The following is a 24430-nucleotide window of genomic DNA, read 5'->3' as shown; positions in this document are numbered from 1 at the left end:
AACTTACAGTCAAGCCAAAAGAGTGAACTATACTGATACATATTCACATTATGTCCTAACCAGGTTTACAGCATATGTTGTGTTCTGTAAGCATAATTGTAAAAAAAAACACAAAAAAACTTAAAATAGAAATCAAAGCTTACAATTTACAACAAGAACAAGGAGCTTAGCAGTGGATGTGAACAAATTAAAATCAGCAACAGAAAAACCCTCACCAGAACAGGAATGACAGCAAATTCAGTTTTGGCGTGTTGTGGTTTAAATAAGGGAGAAAACAGACCAAAAAACAAAAAGCAAAAAAACAAAACAAAACAAAAAAAAAAAACAGCAGCTGAGCTCAAATAACACAAATGAAGGGAGGTTTGAACTCATGCGGCTGTGCACGGCTGCCTTTAGAGACTTTGGTCACTTTCGTTCTTTGTAATGGCTTACAATTGAGAATACACAAAATAAAAACAGCCAATGAGCAAGAACAATGGAGTGTCCTGGGAAGTTTTCGGGGGGGTATTCAGTTTGTTTTGTAGAATCTACAGACGATTTTCTTAACTCCAGGACAGCCCCTACATTCATAGGAGGTAGATAACGTGGCAGTAACACGACGTTAACTCTCAACATGTGGCAAAGCAGGAATGCGCTCTCTGTCAAGTGTTTAAAAATAAAAATTGTAGTGCATAATTTATTCATCCTTTAAGGCCAAATAGAAGTAGATCTAAGGCTGTTATAGAACGAAGAAGCAGGGAAGCTGGGACAGGGTCACAAAAAGCAGATAAAGCCCTTTAACGGCAATACCTGAGTCAACAATGTTCACGAGACACACATACACACACAGACACTTTTTGGCTACACAGCCAGCACACAGGCAAAGAGAATGTAGCGGCAAATGAGGAATAACTTGATGCCGTTTACTGAGAAATTGCAGAAATGACAGGTCATTTAAGCCACGATGTGTAACAGGCTCTTGTTTTTGTTTATAATAGAACTTGGTATGATGAAGTGGTTTTGGCGTACGCACAGCCTTCTGCGACATTCAAACCTCCCTAAGGGGAAATTAAAATATTATCGGACAATATGAAGAACACTAAAAAGAAAACAAAAAGTCAATGCAGCATATATCAGGCTTATGAGGTACTTCATGAATATAGAGATATATAATCAACCTTTTTAGAAAAGCTCTTCAAAGTCATGTTATTCCTTATAATTCCTATAATTGATAGCATAAAATACCTCGTCAGTTAAATTTTTTTTTCAACTTTCTGCCCAATCTCGGTGGGCAATTTTTTAAACTGCTTTCAAAGTGCAAAACACGAATACTGATCGTTCTATGCAGCATCTACACGCAAGGTTGCATGATCGTAAAAAAAAAAGAAAAAAAAAGGACATTTTCATGTGGTGTGGCAGATTGTTAAATCTTTACAAGGAGGACACACAAACCCAACGTTTAGGGCCGGCGGAGAGGAGAGCCGACGAAGGCACGCGCACACACACACAGCTACAAACACACTGGATGTTTTCAGTTTAGACAAAGACACAATCACATGTGTACCTTTAGTTATAACATCATGGAGTTTGAATAAAACGCAGAATGTGTTAAAGTGTGTATATTCCCTTTGAAAATTGTTGCATGCAATACTAAATAGCATATCTTTTATAAAATGGCATTGTGTGTAGGAAAAGTGAAAATAAACAGACACAGGGACATCCATCCTGATTTTATTGCAGTGCTGGTTAACATGGCAGAGAAATGTTGACATTCCATCAGTTGGAGTGACTATTCTGTATGAACCTCAACACTCAAGCAAAACACACAACAAATATAAATGGTCAAACCTTGGGGGGGGGGGGGGGGGGGGGGAAGACACACTGCAATTTTCAGCCAATTTGAAAATTGTCAATTTTCTTGTGCATTGCCTTCACCTACATAAAGACAACAGGCTGGTGTAGAGACGAATATGTTTCCATGCCTACATGTTATTGCTGCATATACATCTCAACACATTGTGTTACTTGCACCATCAATACAAACTCTTCTTCAGGTGCTTTTCTGCTGTCAGGATGATTCCGATACTCGGGAGCTAGTACCTGATCGACAAATTAATTACGCACATATCCGCTGGTAGAACAAGGGCTAAATTTTTTAAGCAGCAAGGTGACAAAAATAAAAAAATAAAGATACTGGTCAAGGGACTACAAGGGTTTTCGATGTGTTAACAAGCAGTAAGTTAACTTTTTCCCCAGACGCACTCCCAAAGGGAAGCTTTTTTGTGCTGCCATCCTGGTGGGAATAGCCAGTAGGACTAATCAGGCAACTGGGACTACTACCTGGAAACCAGGTAGCTCAATATTCAAGGAATATCATCATCACTCATTGTACAATTTTGTCATGACTATAAATTTATTTCTCGCTGGTATCGATCAGTCTGAGACTGTTTTCAGCAGTTCTGTTGACTTGTTTTTAATATATATATAAACATCTTTGTAAAAATAAACGCTCGTATGAAATAAAACTCCAATTACAAATCTGGTCCCCAACTAAAGCAATCAACCAGTATCTACATGATTACTTTGCTTTCCATTTATTCAGGTTCACAAAAGAGCAGTGCTCTTACATTATTACTGGCTTGGATTAGTTTGGTCACTACAATTTTTGACTTTGTTGACATTAGAAATCAGGGGCTAATATTAGCTAGCACCCGACACTGATCTGAGGTAGTTTGTCCACGGTGTTAAATAAAACCAAGTAATTCTGAAGGCTAAAACTGCGTCGAACATGAAGAACACCCATACTGGTGTAGCGTGGCGAAACATGCGTTGGCTGGATGGCATGAGTTTGGTTTTGGCGAAACTCTCGTCTTCCTCCTCTTAGGCTTCATCAGGGCAAATGTTTCAAAATCACTTCAGACACGGTTCGATTTTGACTCAATTTCGGCACCACACTGGTGCTGTAGAGCTACATATGAGCTATGGCCACGATGTGATGCTTGAGTATTAGAAAACAAAATAAGAAAATATTAAAATTACATGGGGCTTTCTGTGCGGTAGCAGCTCTTGCTGATGTCAACACTACGGCATGGAAATCAACTCTCAACTCTTAGTTCTGGAACGAAACATTAACACCACCAAACAGAAGAAACAGAAATGATGCCAGGAAACATTTTCAACTGCACTGCTGAGTGAATAAACTGAGGCAGGATTTTAGGATTTCAAAAGACAATGCTGCACAGAATATCAGCTAAAGCAGAATAAAAAACAAAAACCTTAACTCGACTATGCAACCACGCCACTCTTATTTTACAGCAAACAGGACGAGAGGAAAAAAAATGACTGCACCAGTGTGAAACAACGTCCTACAGGAGCCTACATCTCAGAGACAACAGTGGAACGATTCATCTCACGTTCACCAGCGACAAAACCATCTGTATTGTGGCAGATACCAAGTCAGTTGAATGTGAAACAAGAAAAAGTAACCCTACAAATAAGAGAAATAAACAAATTAAATGGTTAAAAATAAACTACACACAATAAGCAAACTGGAGAGAAAGCCTACAAAACAAAAACAGAGGCTCATAGTACATTCATTGTTACCGAGCTAGGAAAGTTCTACAAGAGCCACAATTATGTCTAGTCATAGAAGTTAAGTTTTTAATCAATATCGATGCCATTATTGAGTCCTATTCTTTATCGATTCCTGACCAATTTCGAGTGAGAAAACAACACAGGCCACACGTTTCCAACATTTCCACTTCCCCTTGATGTTAGACGCAGGGTATGCTGACATGATACCACACGTGACATCACGACACACAGTTTTGCAACCCGGAAGTGACACAACAACATCGACAATAATAAATTCAGAACCAGTTCTCAATTCTCATCCTGAATTATGTCCACTGCAGCTTCTGTACAAGAGATGAACTAGATGATATATTTGCCATAAACTATTTGGAACTGACTGTTGTCAAGTCGCTATAGCACGTTGAGACAAAATACAGTCACCAAGCTTCTACATCTGCTTAAATAATAAACGAAACCATTGTTACATTTGGAGGAAATTTATATATATTTACAAAAGATTTGCATTAGGGAAAAAAACAAACAAAAAAACTATGCCACAGTGGAAACAAAAACTAAATGATCAATTAAGCTAGCTTATGATATGCGCCATTTATTTTACAATTCAGGCATTTGTACAACCCATTTTGTCCGAGCATAGGCCTTTGCAGAAAAGCAAAACAAAAAACAGCCAAAATGAGATGATCCTGCATTTCCATTTGGAATTCCAACACTGAGATATACAGGGTGAAGACAAAAACACTCCTTGGTTTCAAATATTTATCATATCAAGTGACATGAATAATTCTACAATTTTGAAGAATTGACAAAAGAGAAAAAAAACTTGAATTTCAGCAACTGTTGATACCAAAATTGTAAAATTATTCATGTGACTTTTGATATTATACATAATTGAAACCATGGAGTGTTTATATATATATATATATATATATATATATATATATATATATATATATATATATATATATTTTTATTTTTTTTTTTTTTTTTTTTTTAAACAAAGTAACTTGGGCACACTGAAGCTCATAATGTATTGCCACATTCATCCAAGCTGGTATGTTTGTTCCACACACGTTCCTGATTATGACTAAAATAAACCCAGAGTTCATTTACTTCCTCTGAATCTTGATATGTCCATGGTTATGTTCCGATACGATTAGGCCCCAATTTATCTCTCTCTCTCGATTTCTTTTCCTAAGCATGGGAAGAACCACAAGCTAACAACCTGCTACACACAGCACTTTGGCATCACATCTCAAACAAGCAGCGTGGTCATAAAAGCCAATGTTCTCCCCTGATCACGTCTTCTTTTGCATAAAGCACAATTCTCCCTCACCACTGGACAAAGGTAAACCGCCCTTTCAAACAATCACAAATTCTAAGATTTCATTAGCATTTGGGTAATTCTATGGTAACGTCATTACAAACCAGAGCAATTTTTTTTTTATGCAAGCTAAAATATGGCCAAATTTTGCTGTCACTGTAATTCTATTACCACAGTATTGCCCGTTTATAGGCATAAGGACATTTATAATTACAAAAACAATAATAAATTTGGTGTATAGGCTGGCTGGCTTGGTAGAATCTTTGCTGATCAACAGGTGGTTTCACCTTTGAAAAAAATGAATTTACTCCATTTTGGAATAAGGCTGTAACATAACAAAATGTGGAAAAAGTGAAGCACTGTGAATACTTCCCAGCTGCACTGTACGGAGGCTGTTTAGCCTACTGGCTGTGCAATGCTAACCATCTGTGCATTTTTTTAATTTTGGAACACCACTAATGCCAACTGCTTTTAAAAAGGCTCTTCCACCTTATAAAGACTAGATTCATAATGCTGCAACAACTACTAACACCACTATTTTAGTGCAAAAATAAAATCAAATGTTTGATTTTTTTTTTTTATTATTCCAAAGAAAAAAACAACGCCATTCTGATCTGGTATTCTAAGGTGCTGGTATAGGTAATGTAATAAAAAAACAAAAATAAAATAAAAATAATAAATATGCAGTAACAACAAGTACAGCCAAAATGTCAAAATGTTGCCTCGGTTTTACAAATTTATATAAAATCATATTATTTTTGGACACTTATTATGGCTAACTGTGAATACCCAATACCCAAGCATCCCATTTAGGAGTGGGGTGGAATCTAAAGATGCTCAGGACTAGTGTAGATGTTTCTGGCGAGATTACAAAGAGACAGTGATGATCAATCCCCTTGTGTCCTTAATGTAACAACTAGGGATGAGACTGATCCAATCCCAGATTGGTATCGGTTTCCGATACCAATGTAATTCACTTACTGGAAAATACCGATCTAACCCGCGACATTTTCCGATACCGGAGAAGAGCCACTGTGAATCCTCTCAACTGCTGTTTGCTCTCTGCTTGTTTACTGCCAAACGGGAGGAGGGGAGGTTTTTGAAGCAGGGCTGTTTGAGAGAGCTCTCTTCTGCGGTGTGCTAGCTGCGGTTAGTGGCAAATTTCTCCCTGGCTCTCAGATTCAAATTGTTTGTCGAGCACGGATTTTCCGAAAAATGAACTGAATTGTTGCTAAAAATGTGTGCTAAAAGGTTAGCTGCTTCACTGTCCCGAGGCTGTCAAACGCTATGAAAAGCAGCTCAGTGTACAGCTGAGGAGGAGCTGAACAGAGATTCTGTCCACTGAAAGGGAAAAAAGTCTCTATTAAAATCTTGCGCGTGAGCGTCTGCAATGATACACTAATTTTACAGTTGAAAGGCTTTGCGCTTCCAAAAAGTTCAAATTTTGCGGAACACGAACACAACGAGAGAGACGGAGGGAGAACGAAGGCGAGCAAGAGAACAAACGAGAGACAGAGGACTTAATTTTGACTCTAACACTTGCTTTGACAATGTAAACATATGTCTCCCATATCAATAAAGCTCCAATGAAATTGAAAATTGAGAAGGAGAGACAGACATACAGAGAGTGCTGTCTTTTCTCTTTAAGTCTAGAAAAATAAGGTTATAAAAAAATAAAAGTACTTAATTCTTTCACTAAAACATCAAATCTAGTCTTTCATCTTAGATACACCTTCTGGCAAATTGTAGCTCAACTTTCAGGTCTCCTTTTTAAGAAAATCCTTATATAAATCAACAATAATGTTAATATTAAAGCAAACAGAGCTTTTGTATCGGATCGGAAAAGTATCGGCAGATATCCAAATTCAGTTATCGGGATCGGAAGTGAAAAATTGTGGATCAGTGCATCCCTAGTAACAACACAAAGCAATCTTCATTTGTTCTCATCCCATCACAGCGTGAATGGAAACAGGAGGGTTAGCCGAGCTGCATATAAACATACATGCATTTGAGATTTTCAAGCTGACCCTTAGATGAATTTGTTCTCTACATTTCGTTAATCTTGAAACTTTAACAGCAACATATTTAATAGTACCATTGGGGTGCATCTACAACTTGTCCAAATCAAAGCCATACGAGTGCCATCAGGGCCGTGTATTTGTTGTTATACTGCTCAGTTAGAAAACGTTTCAATGGTGCATAGTACAAACAGAAAAAAAACAAAGGAAGGCTGTGTGATGAAAACACACTGGGAATTTGGTCTAACAGCTCAATGGTCAAAACACCAAAAGAAAGAAAGAAAAAAAAAAACAATCTACCAGTTTGAGGGGGAAAGGGACTACATACAAAAAATTAAAAAGCAAGTTCATCAAGTTTGCAGAGTATTTTAAACCTCTACCGTCAATGCAAGACTTTAAAAAAAAATTTTTTAAAAATGCCAATTTGACAGAACATAGGGGTAATTACGAGGAAATGGCCAACAGTGTGATGTTACCATTATCCTTAAACAGGTAACACGAGGTAGAACACACGGCCATTTCCACACAATTACACCAGTCACATAATACGGCCGAGCCTCCTGCTTCAGACTGAATTCATACCAACTCCAAAAAGTGCATCCAAATTTATGTGTTGTGAGACCAGCACCGATAAGAACAATATTGACATCATAGCAGTAAATATCAAGTACATGGTTTTCAGAATGCCCCACAAACAGTCAGTCGGAGTTCTAGTTTCTTTACAGGTAATTAGAAAAACAATAACACGGGTGGTTAAGGGGGATGGGGGGGGTAATCAATGGAGAGAAAAGATCCTCAGAATGATGAAAATATTTTAGCACACATCCAACAACTAAAAAAAAAAAATAATAATAATAATAATAAGCCTTGCGGATGAGTCCAGTGAGGATTTAAGGTGGTTTACAGTGAAAACTTTGAGCACCTAGAGTCAACATGTCCTTTTGTGCTTCCATCATGTAAAAGTTTGTAATCTTGTTTGGCTGAGTGGATACACCCGAATTCCATGCTATAAAATCCACAATGATATATGGAAATCCATTTTACCTTTACAAAGTCACTGGTTAAGCACTAAGAAACGCTACTAAATGCGACATGCATTTACAAACATTAAAAAAAAAAAAAGCCCTGATTATCTACCTCTAGAAAGGATCCAAAATCAGGCGAGACAGCCCACTACTAATTCTCTTTGTTAAAAATGATGCATAGTTATAGAAAATATATTGACGTCTCTCCCATCTGGACTATAAACATTCACCATCTTAAGTGAGCAGTAAAAACAAGGAGGGATGTTAGGAAATGTCTGGAATTATTACAAGACTTTAACAGTCTTAGAAGGCAAGACAATATTTGCATTTAGTATCTGTACACAAATAGACAGTGTTAATTTAGACTACACGGGCCAGTTAGGTTTTTTGTTTTTAAATTCTCTACAATAAATTTCAGCAGCTACCCCTAAAGCTTATTCAAAATGCACCCCTTTGTCAACTTTACTGTTATACTATAAAGACCCCCCCCAAAAAAAATCCTTTGCATAAAACCCGAACTTTTGTGCAACAACTGCTCCCAAATCACGGAGCAACCACTGTAATCGGGGAATTTCAAGCAATTTGAATTAAAAATGTTGCAGCTATCACTCCACTGTACCGAATAAATGGATGCTGAAAACCCACACAAATACCCTGCTGTGACAAGGACACTGCAGAACATCTATCTTGCTGCTATATACATATATGTATCTGTGTGTGTGTGTATGTGGGAAAAACAAGTGTAAAGGAAGAAAATGAAATATTACAAATGTCAAACCGCCTAAAATGTGCGTTAGCTATGTGACTATTCATTACGTAACATGATTGAAATTATTGAAAGAATATACAAACAAATGGGAACGCAAAAAAAAAAAAAAAAAAAATCCCCTCCCCTACATTATTTGTCTCAAATCAATACGGCTCAGAGTACATCAGCGAGGTCCCTGATGGGAATCGGTCCCAACAGACTGCTTCTCAACACGACGCAGGAATTAAGTTATTGATGCCATTTTCATCAAATGAGAACCCACAACAGTCAGAAAACAATAAAACGGATGTTAATTCCATCACATGATCACCAAAAGTCCTCAGTGTTAAGTTGGCATGGGTAAAAAAGGGCTGGTAAGTCAGGTGTAAAGAATCCTTTACTTAGTTGTCACCAAATTTGGCATAAAGTAGTCGTCAGCATCAGTCAAGGTCAAATACTGAAAACCCAGAAAAATTTGGGCCAAGTGAGTCAAAGTGGAAAGTAAAAATTACAAAAACATGGCCTCACATGGCACGTTTCAGCACATAGTGCCCAATGTGGAAAAAAAAAAAAAAATATATATATAGACATATTTAATAATCACACACAACCCTCAATATACTAAGTACATTTGTCCTGATTGAAGTACCCATTCTGGTCAGTGCACTTTGCTTTGATTGGCTGATAAATAATGTCTGTCAGATGAGTAAATTATTAGGCATATAAACAGTGAGTGGGTCCCCTTATTTTAACGTCCCCTTCTCCTTTTGAGCACCAGGACCCTCACATCCAGAATCCAAAAAACAAAACAAACAGGAGATAGAAGGTGAACGGCAACTTCTAAATTATAAACCAACCAAATCTACAAAGATACTGCCCGCCGGGTTGGAAACGGCAGAGTCTGTCAGTGTACAAACCTTTTTGATTTTATCTCATATTCTGCAAGATGTTTCTCCATAACAAATATACACTAATGTACAACATGAAAATAAAACCTCTTTCACTTCACCTCCCTAGAAAGACGGAATCTTTTCTCCAAAAGCTGGTTCGATTTGGGTGGGACACAGACGTTTACACGCGAGCTGAAACACATCGGGAGGCATACAGCTGGGAAACTGACGGGTCTGTTAAGTCAGCAGAGGGCTATGTGAAACCACTGTGACACTATCTGCTGCTGACAGTGAGACAGCTAGGGGGCGACGATTTCCATCAGTGGGGTCTCACCCACAACCAACCTGGGTTTGCACCTTCTCAGGCAAAGTACATGGTGCGCAGAGTGTCCTGGTGGATCTGAACGGCTTTGGCGAGGGCCTGTTGATCGCGCCCATTACTCTGGCCCGATGTATGGCTGCCCTCAGCACTGAAACAAAACAAAGAATAGATCATTTATAAAGTCCTGACAAAGATTACACAGGTGTGGAACACCCAGGCTCACGGCGGCCTGGTGCAGGTTCTGCGATGAACCAAATATGGCGTGTCAAATTTTCATGATGAGGATGGAATCAAAGATTTCAAAAATATGCCTGATGTGTCACAGCAGACACCACAATTTGCCAATTAAGCCCAAAACCAATGCAAACATTTTTTTTTTTTTATACCACAAACCGACACCCAAGTATCGTGATCGTATCTTACTGGGAGATGTGGTTTTTTTTTTTTTTGTCCCAGCACTAGTAATAACTGTGTAGAAACTGACAAAATTATTAAAACAGACTTGCTCAACCATGAAGCATTTATAGATAATTACTAGACTTAAATTTGTTTATGTTTTCCCTGTAGTTAATCGAGTAGACTTAAGAAAACAAATCTTCCAGACAGAAAATTTGCCTTAAATGTTATTATTTCAGCTAACTGAATGGGGCAAACAAGCAACATGGTACCAGTCTTGTATTGCTTACCTGTCATGTTCTTTGTCTACCAAGTGATAGCGAGCACGGAAAGCCACCAGGTGGGCGTAGTAGGCTGGTGCTGGGATGGAAACTGAGCGGGTACAGCGGACATAAGTGTGGCATAACTGGTAGGTGAGGACCTGCAGCTCGTCTGAAGAGAAGTGGTTGTCGTCCCAGAGAACATGGTAGTGAGATGGCCTACTCGTGCCCTGTGAGGAGTCATAAATGTTATAACTTTGCATTCAAAAGTTAACAGCAATTTTCAAATTTGGGGAAAATCTAAGGAAGCACTTAGCATGGATGCTACTAGCAGTATTTCTTATAGGCGTGTGTGTGGGGGGGGGGGGTGTTGTCTTTCTGGTGAAAGTGGTCCTTTGTTGGCAGGGGGTCTGAGGACTACTCAAGGCTCCAGAATACTTAAGATTTTTGATGTCCAGGGATGCATTCTTGAGGTTTTTATAACTATTTACTTACCTCAATCCCTTCAAGTTTAGTTGTGCTGCTTAATATGTGTTGTATTTGCATTTTATACATTTTCACCTTTTCTTTCCCTTGAACCATTTTTTTTCCTATATGTATAAAAGATAAGAACTATGGTTCCAAACTTGGAATTACTTCTATTGCATTGGATTTTGGGATTCTAAAATGATGTTGAAAACTAATGTCATCAAGCTGACGTCACTCTGGCCAGTGAGCAGACACCAGTCTGAAAGTGTTTGTTCTTATTCATTGATGTAGTCCAAGAAATCTGTGCTATTTCAAATAGAAAAACAACAAGAATTAAGTTAAATCTGCATCTTTAGAGGTTTAATTAAACGCTGCAGCGATGGTGCGTGCGGGATGCTGTTTTCGGTCCCGTGTGTCTGTCAGTCCGTTTGTTAAAAAATAAAATAGCACCTTTTTGTTTAATGCAAACAGGTAAGTTTGGTGCTAGTGTGAATTAAACATGGAAGGGTTAGTGTGTTAATGTGTTAGTCAAGACTAAAAGGGCTTTTGATAGAACAGACCAAATGTTAAGACCACACACAATCATGCATTAGGTTAGCAATAAGTCACAAAGAATAATTTGGACAACTGTTTCAAACATGTAAAATGTGTGTGTTGAACTCGGAGTGCCCCTTCTCGTTTACTCCTGGACTAAAACTAGTCTTCAAATTTGAAATCAGATTATATTAAACTAATTTAAGTCAAAGCTAGTATGAATCTGACCCACAAACTGGAAGGTTAAATATACTACTTTCCTTAAATTCTGATATGCATTTTTATAACATTCTTACCTGTATGCCAGCGTGACTACAGAGGTAGAAATCAAACTCTGAAGGATGAGTGATTTTGGTGTCCACTGTGGTGCCTGCAGGAATGTTGCCACTCTTTCCAACCTGCAGAAATTGTTGACATATGCACAATTATGCAAGCTTTTTTTTTGTTCCACAACTACATGTTAAGACAACTGCTTATTGACTTTATCGTAAAGGCAAAGTAATAATATCGCACCCTTTCATTTCTGTCCATACAGAAGAGTCGTGTGTGGTGTCTCTTCTGCACGACAACGAAGGTGATACCAGGCTGGTAATCTTTCTCCAACTTGATGCAGGCCTCACGGATTGCCAGCAGCTCATGCTGAAGAACCTAAATGTATCCAAATGAAACATTCTGAAGATTAACACCGTAAGCAAAAAAAGTACCAGCTAACATAAACAAATTTAGGCTGACAAAAGGCATAGGTGTCAAAGTGTTACAACCTCCTTTCCTTTGCTCAACATAACTCTGTTTAGGCAGTAGTCCCAAACGGGTTCCAGAAAGTGCCAAGAATTTGCAAGTTTCATTACAACCACCAATGAAACTAGGTCGTTTTTCTGATTAACACGCCTTTGGGTGGACAGGAGGTGTTCATCAGCATAAATAAAAACCTGCTGGCATGATGGGTAGAAAAGAAAACCTGCATGCTCTCAGACCAATCTAGAGCCACGAGCAAACTGGGCTTAGCCGACATTAAAATGCTGCTCAAATGAGGGAAATATTAACATTTTTCTTTGGGATACTGTTTCAAAACACTGCATTTAGGGCTGCAACTTTTGTAACTGATCAATTATTTATTCACTGAATCTGAATAAATAACTATTAGATATTCCCTATAGTATTTTTTTTAATTATATATATGGTTATTTTCATGGGGAAGTTCTGTATTTAAAGATGTATATATGCATTCTAAAAAACATTTTTGCAACTGTGGTGAAATTATATGTGAAGTTTACATACTGGAAGTTAATTTATATCATGCCTGTGTCACCTTAAATAATCTGAGTCTACAGATTTTAGTTCATTCTTAAATTCACCCTCAGGCAACCTGTGGGGCGTCGTTTATATAATTCTTCTTACAAGAATGTGGTTGTCTCAAATGAACTATTAAGATTGTTCAATAAAGTTACACAATTTTCTGCTCTCACAGACATTCCTCATGATACTGTGACACCAAAAACAATCCATGACTTTTATTTATTTCTTTTATTAATGTCCTGGTGAATGAAGCAATTAAGAACTAGAAGAATAAAACCTGCAGTTAAGTAGAGAATGTGGTCTAACCTGTGGATGCTGAAGGATGTTGTACAGAAATGTAAACTGGCCAAGAAAAACATTTAGCATTCAAGCTTAACCCTCAGCTGACAGATACTTTTAGGAGGCAGTGACGATATGTATTGTGTGTGACATCAGCAACACTGTTAATTCACTGAGGAATGTTTCATTATCAGTTTTAATGATTAGTTGTTGCAGCGCTAATTGAATTTCTGAAACTGATTCTTTCACAAGTAGTAAAACATGATAAATGGCTCACAACCACTATAAATTGTGAGATCGTATTCATTAAGCCCCGGAGCTGAAGTCTGCTGATTAAAACCAAATGGGCTCAAAGGAAGTCCTGGGATGAAGAGACAATTTGTACAACCCCTGGCAAAAATTATGGAATCACCGGCCTCAGAGGATGTTCATTCAGTTGTTTAATTTTGTAGAAAAAAGCAGATCACAGACATGACACAAAACTAAAGTCATTTCAAATGGCAACTTTCTGGCTTTAAGAAACACTATAAGAAATCAAGAAAAAAAGATTGTGGCAGTCAGTAACGGTTACTTTTTTAGACCAAGCAGAGGAAAAAAAATATGGAATCACTCAATTCTGAGGAAAAAATTATGGAATCACCCTATAAATTTTCATCCCCCAAATTAACACCTGCATCAAATCAGATCTGCTCATTGACATTGACCCTATGCGTCTTTTTGCAAGAAATGTTTTTGCAGTTTTTGCTCTATGGCAAGATGCATTATCATCTTGAAAAATGATTTCATCATCCCCAAACATCCTTTCAATTGTCCAAAATATCAACAAACTTGTGCATTTATTGATGATGTAATGACAGCCATCTCCCCAGTGCCTTTACCTGACATGCAGCCCCATATCATCAATGACTGTGGAAATTTACATGTTCTCTTCAGGCAGTCATCTTTATAAATCTCATTGGAAAGGCACCAAACAAAAGTTCCAGCACCATCACCTTGCCCAATGCAGCTTCGAGATTCATCACTGAATATGACTTTCATCCAGTCATCCACAGTCCACAATTGCTTTTCCTTAGCCCATTGTAACCTTGTTTTTTTCTGTTTAGGTGTTAATGATGCCTTTCGTTTAGCTTTTCTGTATGTAAATCCCATTTCCTTTAGGCGGTTTCTTACAGTTCGGTCACAGACGTTGACTCCAGTTTCCTCCCATTCGTTCCTCATTTGTTTTGTTGTACATTTTTAGTTTTTTGAGACATATTGCTTTAAGTTTTCTGTCTTGACGCTTTGATGTCTTCCTTGGTCTACCAGTATGTTTGCCTTTAACAACCTTCCCATGTTTGTATTTGGTCCAGAGTTTAGACACAGCTGACTGTGAACAACCAACATCTTTTGCAACATTGCGTGATGATTTACTCTCTTTTAAGAGTTTGATAATCCTCTCCTTTGTTTCAATTGACATCTCTCGTGTTGGAGCCATGATTCATGTCAGTCCACTTGGTGCAACAGCTCTCCAAGGTGTGATCACTCCTTTTTAGATGCAGACTAACAAGCAGATGTGATTTGATGCAGGTGTTAGTTTTGGGGATGAAAATTTACAGGGTGATTCCATAATTTTTTCCTCAGAATTGAGTGAGTCCATATTTTTTCCTTTGCTTGGTCTAAAAAAGTAACCGTTACTGACTGCCACAATCTTTTTTTCTTGATTTCTTATAGTGTTTCTTAAAGCCAGAAAGTTGCCATTTGAAATGACTTTAGTTTTGTGTCATGTCTGTGATCTGCTTTTTTTCTACAAAATTAAACAACTGAATGAACATCCTCCGAGGCCGGTGATTCCATAATTTTTGCCAGGGGTTGTATTGCTTGATCTTTTTAATAGGCTACGAATTACCAGAGGGGCTGATGAGGTATTTATACATGTGTGTACTGACGTGTTGCTGAATATGTTGAAAATGCAAAGTATTAGTTTATTTACTTCAATCACCTGGTTGAACTGTCCCTCAGAGATGCCATCCCGATAGTAGATGATTCTGGTGGGCTTGAAGCGGGTGGACTTGTAGAACTGGATGAGGAGCTCCCTCACCATGGTGGCCAGGTCTTGGATGATGTCCTGGCGATGCTGCTGCACCCTCACTGTAGCACAGTATCGACTGGGGTGGGCATCCATACTACCAACCACCTGAGGAGGGAAAAGCCAGTCATTTAGGGCCACATGGAAAACATGACTTTAAACAGCTCAGAGGGCATCAAAACAACAGAAGCTCTTTCCATCACTTAATAGTTAAGAGCCCTTAATTTCTGTACAGTTATTACAGCATTTATCTGTTATCTGTGCTCTTTAAATAGATACAAGCATCATTAAGTTCTCAACTTTTTGAATCAGTCTGACCCTCCTCATTTATTCTTTTTCAAGCGCTCTCATGCAGGGAAGCTAGTGAAACAGAACAGGCTGAGAAAGCAAAGACTCAATGACAAGTCAGAATAGAAACATTATTCAGAACAAGGTCACGTCACATCTGTTTCAACTTAGTGACCTGCTTCTTAAAAGAAATGACTCAAATAACCATGTTCAGAACTGACGAATACGACTCGTGCAGATGTTATCTGGAAATGCTAGACATTCATGCTCTGTTGTACAGTGTTGCTTACAGCAGCAATAGAAGGCTTCTTTCCATCTCCTGCCGGCGGATGAGTTACATCTGCACCAAGAAAGATCACGGGCTGCTGGAAAACCATCGGTCTGACAAGCATACACAACCCCCCCCAAAAAATTATATTCTGCCGATTTTAGTAAAAGAAATAACTGATAAGTTGCGACGGGTGTGTAGGACACCATGACGCACCTGCCCTGTGGAAGTAAGATGTTGTTGACACCACCCAGCTTTACGTTGATCTTCAGACAGAGGTTAGAGAGGGTCTGAGGTGTCGTCTTTTGAACGTTCTTCACCTGCACACACTGCGTCGCCATGCCAAGCACTGTGTCCCCGACACGCTTCACCTCAGCTAAGACGCACAGCAGAGCAACAAAGGCGGATCAATTAATTAAACATGATACAGGCTGTTGAAATATGATCAGGTTTAAAGTTTTGTGTTGAGGTTCCTTTTCTGTTCCATCAAAAGTGCACATATTCATACGTATTATTTTGACAAATGGAAAAACGAGTCACACAGAGGGCACAAATGCATTTGGGGTGTCTCTGTATGCACAGTGCAATGTACATGGTGGGAAATGCTGGTACAAATCTGAGGTGATGAGCGCAAAACAATTTACCACGTTTATCAGGCACGGGTGTGTTGCAGTCGTAAGTAATATAATATTAATCAGAGTGGTAACTGTCTGTCCCTTTAAACCCCAGTGCACCAAGCACAGGGCGTTGGGGCGTCAAGAAAGCAGACTTCTAGCGAGTTAACAGATTAGCGCTAATCTGTCAGAGAGCACAGCTGACAGCCGTCAACAGGAGAAGAAGCAACACAAGAAAACAAGTCTGTTCCCTTCCATCCTCCTCCTGCAGGTTTTTGCCATTACAGTGGCAATAATATGTCATCATATACTGAAGACGTGCAAGCAAGCAGGGTGTATGCGAGTTGAGAACCCACTAACACAAAGCCTGTGTGAGTGATGCGCACTTTACAAAGCAATACTTGACGCTGGATTTTAGACGATAACGGACAATTATTATGGCAAATGGAAATGACATCTGCATCAAGTGGAAACTAGTAATGCACTTGCATTTATGCTGTGTGCCACTTCAGGTGAAAGATCTTATCCACACAATTCTGGGTAGGGCCTTTAACTCCTGCTGGGGGAATCCCTAGGTGTTCCCAAGTCATCTGGGAAATGTAATCCCTCCAGCATGTCCTGGATATTCCTCAGGGCCTCCTCCCAGTTGGGTGTGCCTGGAAGATCTCCACCGTGAGACAACCAGGGGGCATACTCACCAGATGCCCAAACCACCTCAGCTGGGTCCTTACTAATTTTCCAGCGTATTATTTTATTTTCTATGACGACACATTCCCTCCAAAATCACCCTAATTCTTCTGAAATTATTGTTTCCTAATAGAGATAGTCAAGTCATCTGGATAAAATTCCTGATTGTTTTCAAATTGCAATATGTATCACAGAAAATGAAATATCGCAGTCATTTTCCCCCCCTTAATATCGCGTAGCCCTAACAGTCATAAAGAGATGTCAATATCAAGCAAAATGACCATATTTACCAATTAGCCCTTAAGCCCCTTTCACACTGGGGCCAACATAGAGTCACATATTGTGACATACCGACTACGCTGATCTATGCAGCTCTACACTGAGTTTATGCTCTCCCAACGCAGCAGTATGCTGAGGGCTACGTGAGGCAGACGCAAAAAATTAAACCTGTTTAACTATTTTCGGCTACTCTACTGTGTGTAAATCTACACAACACTGCGCTACTGTACATCATGCCACCGCAATTCTACGAAAAATCCTTTTATCGGTACATATCTGGATTGATAGATTTTATTAATCCCGCGGGACTTTGCTGGCAGCGAAGCTTCAAACCACAGAAGAGGCGGCGAGCCAAGCTTCCATGTTCAGACGGACATGTCCACGTCCACTGTTCACCTCTCAGGGACGGCTCAAGCACCCGAATGCCAGATGCAGCTCTGCTTTGCTTTCACCTCCTCCAGTTCTCTCAAGATTGTGGCAAGTTAAATGAAGTCCATTAACTCCTGCTCATGGACAGATCGCCAGTGAGAGGACATGGCCATGTCCAATTCTCATGCACAGATCACGCATGTCACTGCGCTGCAGCTACGCTGTGCTTTGACCTCCAAGTTCAATAAACTCCTTAGTCGTTAGAGATGGCAAAGCTTAATCTGTCATGGTAGCAATATGCTGTTTGCAAAACACTGGATCAGACCCGGTATTTTGAAAGTGAAGAGGGTTACTCATACTTTTAGTTGACCAAATGTTACATAAAAAAATAAAGCTCTGTCTGGAATACAGATATGGTTGCCTCTGTACTGTGTAGCAAAATAATGCATCTTGTAGCATGCCAAAATATAAAAGAATGGAATAAATATTATTAAAACTGTACAAATTTGTCTCACCATAGACAGGTGTCTTCCCTGGCAGGATGACTACAACCAGCTGGAGGCCTTGGTAGGTGTACTTGAGGTGCCTGAACATGGGCTCCACACTGTCAGCTCCCTGTGCATATTTACAAAAGCAGGGTTGACCCTGGATGGGCATCCCCGCATCCCGTGAGATCTTCCTCAGCTGATCTGTGAATGCTCTAAAACAGGTAAGAACTTATTTTGTCAGAGTTCATTGTAGTTCTTGACTGTCATACAGATGACTCAAGTAAAACTAATATTTCAACACTAGATAAAAGAACATAATGGATCTGCATCCCAGGACAATCGATAACTGTGACAAACTGCTATACAAAGAACAAGGTTGCCCACCAACATAATCGTACAGACGGGTTGAGGAAAACAAATGTTGGCCTTGTACCACATGACGTGGGTATAAACAACTGTAGCATAGCACCCCAGCAGAATCTTGGCACTTCTGGAAAAAGTTATTGGTACTGACAAGGTATGTGTGATAACATTATGGACCCCCCCCCCAAAAAATGCAAGGGATTACCAATGCATGTCCAGGCTTGCAAAAGACAAAAACATTTTTTTGAACATCTTGAAAATCACACCATAGCTAAAATGGGGCCACGGCACCTGGATGTTATCTAGAACACAAGAAAGAGGTGTGAGCAAGCACAGTGAGGTCCGAAATGCCCCCTTGGCACCTGCTAGGCTGCCAGTGCTTCAGAGCACACAGCACTGCGACATGCCACGCTCTGGTTGGTTGCCATGGCATGCACCGGCTAATGGGAGCCTGCTATTGGACCCCTATTGTTGCAGAAAATTATCCACTGACTTCAAGTTTTGGTCAGCAAAAAGATGGACTGACAGGTCCCGTGATCACAACATGCATTCACAGTGACGGAACACCCTGGTTCATTATAGACAACCTCCCACCCCCACCCCCCCAACCAGACCTTCTAAGGTTTGCCAAGGTGTGGACCAAGTTTCAAACTGTGACACGCAGGATGCCTATTGATTAAAATGAGGACATGGCATAAGTCTCACATGTATTATCCTTGCATGAAACCTCAAATATGAGCAGCAACAGGCTTGTGCACCGTAGAGTACACTTCCTTTATAACAAAAGTCAAACTTAAAGTCTGACACATGAAATGGGGGGTGGCACCAGCGGTGCAAATGCTTTAGCTCTGTCAGATTTTTTAAATCTGAAAATTAGGCTCATGCTGACATTCTTCAAACATCATCTGTGCAAAGAGAGTACACAACAACCAGAAATATTTCCATAAAATGCAATGTACTCTGTACATCACTTACTTTAGGAGCAGTTCAGTGCACTGTCTCTGTGGGGCAAAGCAGGCAATGGCCCAAACCTTGATCTCAATCCCTGTGTGGAATTGCTTGTTCCTCATGTCCCAAACTCCCTGAATGGGTGTGGCTATTGCTTTGTTCTGCAAATTATAAAGGCAGTCACTAGCTTTAATGGTGGCTGTTATTTGTTATATGAAGTTACTTTGATCAACATAAAGCTTAAGTGCTTTAGAACATACCCTGCCCCCATACAGAATGGAAGGCGCCTGCAGGACGCGGCCGTTCACTTCTGTCATCTCATCCCTCACCATCACTCCAAACTCACGCACGTAGGGGTCAGTGTTGAAGTTGGCACTTCTCATCTGTGGGGGAGACAACAGTACAACTATGTCCATTTCTACAACTACAAGCAACCAAAAAACAAACAAATGAATAATTCATTATATATACAAGCATGCGAAGTATTCACAGCGCTTCAGTTTTTCCAGTTTATGTTACAGCCTGAAATTCATTTTTACCTCAAAATTCTACAATCAATACCCCATAATGACAACATGAAAAAGGGAGATTTCTGCAAATTTATTAAAAAGAAATCAAATGTACATAAGGATTCACACCCTTTGCCATGAAGCTCAAAATTGAGCTCAGGCGCATCCTTTTTCCACTGATCATTCTTGAGATGTTTCTATAGCTTAACTGAGTCCACCTGGGGTAAATTCAGTTGATTGGACATGATTTGGAAAAGCACACACTTGTCTACATATAAGGTCCCACAGTTGACAGTACTTGTCAGAGCACAAACATGAAGAAATTGTCTGTAGACATCCAAGACAGGATTGTTTTGCGCCACAAAACTGGGGAAGGGTACAGAAACATTTCTGTTGCTTTGAAGGTCCCAATGAGCACAGTGGCCTCCATCATCCGTAAATGGAAGAGGTTCAGATCCACCAGGACTCTTCCAAGAGCTGGACACCCATCTAAACTGAGCAATCGGGGCAGAAGGGCCTTAAGCCTGGTTCACACGACAGGATTTTAAAATTATCTTTAGGTTTCCAAAACCTGAGAGACCACACACGTGAAGTAAAAAAAAAAAAATCATAGAACTAACAGGTTTGGTCGTACAGTGTGTGGTGTTCAGCCACACGGTAAGGACAACACCACCACACACGAACAGATTTCACACACGAACATTTCCAGCTCAGACAGGACATCTCGCAAAATCTCTCGAGATTAAACGTGACCTCAGAGTAAACAAACTGAGATACTTTGTGGACTATTTAAAACAGAAGGGAAAAAAATGATACAAAAAGAAAAGCACTCCTGACGTCCTTCCGAGCAGATCAGAGCACTCTTAACACACCACACACGGCAGGAATATCTGATAAGACTATGTTTAGCGTCATCACGATTGTCGGGGCGTCCTTAAGATTGTCGGAAGGGGAAGATCGGGTCCGATATCGGCCTAATTATCATACCGTGTGAACCCGGCCTCAGTCAGGGAGATGACCAAGAACCTGACGACCTCAGACTGGGGTGACGGTTCATCTTTCAGCAGGACAATAACCCTAAGCATACAGCCAAGATATCAAAGGAGTGGCTTCAAATGTCTTTGAGTGGCCCAGCAAGAGCCCAGAATGCTCATCCAACCTGATGGAACTTGAGAGGTGCTGCAAAGAGGAATGGGAAAAGCTGCCCAAACATAGGTGCACCAAGCTTGTGGCATTATATTCAAGAAGATCTATAGCTGTAATTGCTGCCAAAGATGTATCAACAAAGTACTGAGCAAAGGGTGTGAATACTTATGAATGTGCTTCCTTGATACATGTGATTTCTTAGTTTTTTATTTTTAATAAATTTGCAGGGGGAGGGGGAGATTATTTCATGTTGTCATTATGGGTGTTGTGAGTAGAATTTTGAGGGAAAAATGAATTTACTCCACTCTGGAATAAGGCTATAACATAAAATGTGGAAAAAGTGAAGTGCTGTAAATACTTTACAGATGCACTGTGTACCACAAACATCTTAACCTTTACTTCTCAAGAATGAGTCATGCTGCCTACATGTTGATGCTATTTCAGCATGCATACACAGACCCATTTCTACAGACAGCTTATGCTTATTATCAAAATAAGGCAACAACCAGTGCAAAGGGTGAACTATGCTCTGAAAATGGGGACCCACTAGGGCTGCAGCTATTGATTATTTTACTAATCGAGTATTCTATCGATTATTCTGGTGATTAATCGAGTAATCGGATAAAAAGTACTTCTGCATTTTTAAACATCAATAGTCCAGGGCTCTCCCTAAGCAATGGCACAATGTCACTGCGCTAAAGTGTTGGCATTTTGCTGAAATGGCGATGGATGTTGCTTTCTGTTTTTTCTCCAACTTGTAAAATGCAACCATTTTTAAGGTGTTTTTTTTTTTTTTTTTTTTTTAATAAAGGTTGATGGACTGGTCCCTGATTTTTTTTTTTATCCCTCTTTCTCTGCAATTCAGCAGATGTATTTCAGCTGGAGGATGAACATGCAAGCCTCAGTCAGTTTTTTTTTAATTATTATTTTATTTAAGTTACCATGTTTGTGAAGTGTTGTGTGTTTCCAAAAAAGCAAAAATTAAAAAGTCAAACAGTGTGAGCCTGAGGGAAACACAGCAGAAAGAGTGGACTTCTGCTGTTTGTCACTGTAGCTGGGGACAAAGCTGTGACTCGCCTGGTCTGAGAGCCCCTCACATTGGGTAGAGAGAGACAGCAGCTGGCCACCGGGTACATGTGTTTTTTAAAAATACACAAACACACTGCTTTGCTTTAAATGCACAATAAGTCTATTTCAGATGATCAGCGTAGACCATCTTTCTCTTAAAAGGCTTTATTTTACTCTCTGTGTCATGTTGGAAAGCAGTAGCTATTGTTGCTATTTGATTAGCTGTTATGCTCCAGTCTTCTTCTGTTTTGTTTTTCCCTGCGGCCGTTGCAGCACCACACACAGGCCTGGCATATGTACTACAACATTAAACGAAGCTTCGAGGCACAGAATTTGTCTTGAACATTTTTTGTAATCGAATTATTCGAGTTACTCGATTAATTGTTTCAGGCCTAGGACCCACAATAATCAATATCAATGTTTTTTTGGTTTGTTTTGCTTGTTTGTTTGACTTTCTTGACTAATGTTGAACCTGTGACAGTGACATTGAAATATATACATTGACTATTATTGCTCTGAAGGAGCAGAACTCCTGTGCACAGTATACTGCACACATGCATGTCCTGCAATCAATAATAATTAGCTCACCTACCAGCATGAAATTTTCTTTTTCAAAGAAACTATCAACAATCTTGTGCATGTGTGTGTGCGCATTCAAAATTATGCTTGAATTGTTATCATTCAAACTAAATACTGTACAGATTAAAATCCCCCCCACCCCCGGACTGTCACGATGACTCCTGAAACATCTAAAAAGGTTGGAAAATGCCAGAGTTCTCCTTTAACTTGAAGCAATGCAGCAAAATGCCATCTGAGGTAAAAACAGGACGGGATAAGTCCTGCAGTTAAGCTCATGAGTATTATCACCCCAACAGTGTATAAACCCCTCCTATGTGAAGCATTTAAGGGGGGAATTCCCCACCATATTGAGAAATGAACTTCAAGCCCTGGGTAAGTTATAAATGTCCAGAGGGAAAAAAACTACTATTTTATTTGTCTGTGTAGTTTACCACAGAATGCTGACTCTTAACTGCTGTCTGCATGTGCTAACAGCATCACACAGGGACAGAGCAAGCCAACACTGATAAGAGGGGCTGCTGGAGATATCACAAGTTAAAAATAATCTTAAAAGTCGCATCTTTACTGAAAAACCCAACAGACATGAAGCTCCCAAACTGTGACTCTGAAGAGTCACAGCCAAGGCAGCACTGTATACTCAGCTTGCTTGTTCTGGAGTGCCGAGCTCCATTTGACCACAAAGAGAGATCGATAGTTAATGTGACCGTGTACTCTTTTAAAACAAGACTATGTGCAGTGCTTTTTCCAAACGATGACGCAGGGTGGCGCCTTTTCTTGTCCTCAAATACACTGAACACAAAAACCTCACACACATGCAGGAAGTGATTTACACATCATTAACAGACCAGTTATCTGCCTGGGTGGTTGCCAACCAAGACCCAGAACAGTTCCATAATGCAGTCAATACATGTGAATGCTCCCAGAGTTGACCTGATCAATCAAATGCACCATGACTATCTAAACTTTACTGGACAAAATATAGGTTTGAACCCCACAAACCTCTCTATTTAGAACACATTGAAGCCTTTCAGGCAGTCTGTGGGTACAACCACGTGTTGTGTACTAGTCACCAAACTACTCACCAGTTTACTAATCTCATCCTGACGGTCAGGTGCTGAGCGAGCTGTGGCACGAATCATGGTAGAGGTCTGATTGTCCGTCAGCTTCTTGATGCAGCGCTGGCCTGCCACGATGTTACACACCTAGACACACAGCAAGCAACAGTTTCTCAAAACACATCAGCTTTGAATGTGGTCATTGAAGGGGGGGGGGGGCCAACAGGTTGATGACTACTTACCTCTAAAGGTAAGTATGTATGCTTCTGCTCCTGTCCCACCTGTAGACATGGGAGGTGGGGATATCGCAGAAGCAGCTTGTACTTGTCTTTGAAATATTGTGCTACTGTGCATTCAATGGTTTGTCCATTCTCCTGCTGCAAGGGGAACCTGAGATCAAAAACAAGGCAGGAAAAAAAAAAAACAATATGAGAAAAACATGAGCAACAGGGTTTCTTGCACTTAAAACTCCTCTTCTAAGAGGACAAAAATTGCAGTTCGGAAGCTGCAAAAATACAGACCTGTTTAAGCAAATTAACATTGTTTCTCGCCTTGTACCTTGGAATCATCTCCA

General features: G+C 39.7%; 1 protein-coding gene and 1 long non-coding RNA gene across 3 annotated transcripts in view; both read right to left on the bottom strand.

Moving 5' to 3' along the window:
- Positions 1 to 1237: 1237 nt before the first annotated feature.
- Positions 1238 to 4459, bottom strand: LOC117502022. Its single transcript, XR_004558162.1, has 2 exons — positions 1522 to 4459; positions 1238 to 1489 (listed from the first exon to the last, which is right to left on the bottom strand). It is a non-coding gene; the product is annotated as an uncharacterized LOC117502022 (long non-coding RNA).
- Positions 4460 to 7587: 3128 nt separating this feature from the next.
- Positions 7588 to 24430, bottom strand: part of ago2 (argonaute RISC catalytic component 2) — a 28353-nt gene continuing 11510 nt past the window's right edge. The window contains exons 9-20 of one of the 2 annotated variants that reach the window (XM_034160831.1): positions 24099 to 24246; positions 23884 to 24003; positions 19760 to 19882; positions 19527 to 19660; positions 18216 to 18400; positions 15968 to 16127; positions 15774 to 15864; positions 15100 to 15303; positions 12069 to 12203; positions 11852 to 11953; positions 10584 to 10783; positions 7588 to 10045 (exon numbers count right to left, since the gene is read on the bottom strand). In XM_034160831.1, coding sequence (XP_034016722.1) covers positions 9937 to 10045; positions 10584 to 10783; positions 11852 to 11953; positions 12069 to 12203; positions 15100 to 15303; positions 15774 to 15864; positions 15968 to 16127; positions 18216 to 18400; positions 19527 to 19660; positions 19760 to 19882; positions 23884 to 24003; positions 24099 to 24246 — 1711 coding nt within the window. In that variant the 3' untranslated portion in view covers positions 7588 to 9936. The remainder of the gene's footprint in view (positions 10046 to 10583; positions 10784 to 11851; positions 11954 to 12068; positions 12204 to 15099; positions 15304 to 15773; positions 15865 to 15967; positions 16128 to 18215; positions 18401 to 19526; positions 19661 to 19759; positions 19883 to 23883; positions 24004 to 24098; positions 24247 to 24430) is intronic. The other variant, XM_034160833.1, reaches the window with a different exon arrangement.

This window comes from Thalassophryne amazonica, chromosome 20 (genome assembly GCF_902500255.1).
Source record: "Thalassophryne amazonica chromosome 20, fThaAma1.1, whole genome shotgun sequence".
Taxonomy (NCBI): Eukaryota; Metazoa; Chordata; class Actinopteri; order Batrachoidiformes; family Batrachoididae; genus Thalassophryne; species Thalassophryne amazonica.
This window is presented reverse-complemented; position numbering and strand designations above follow the sequence as displayed.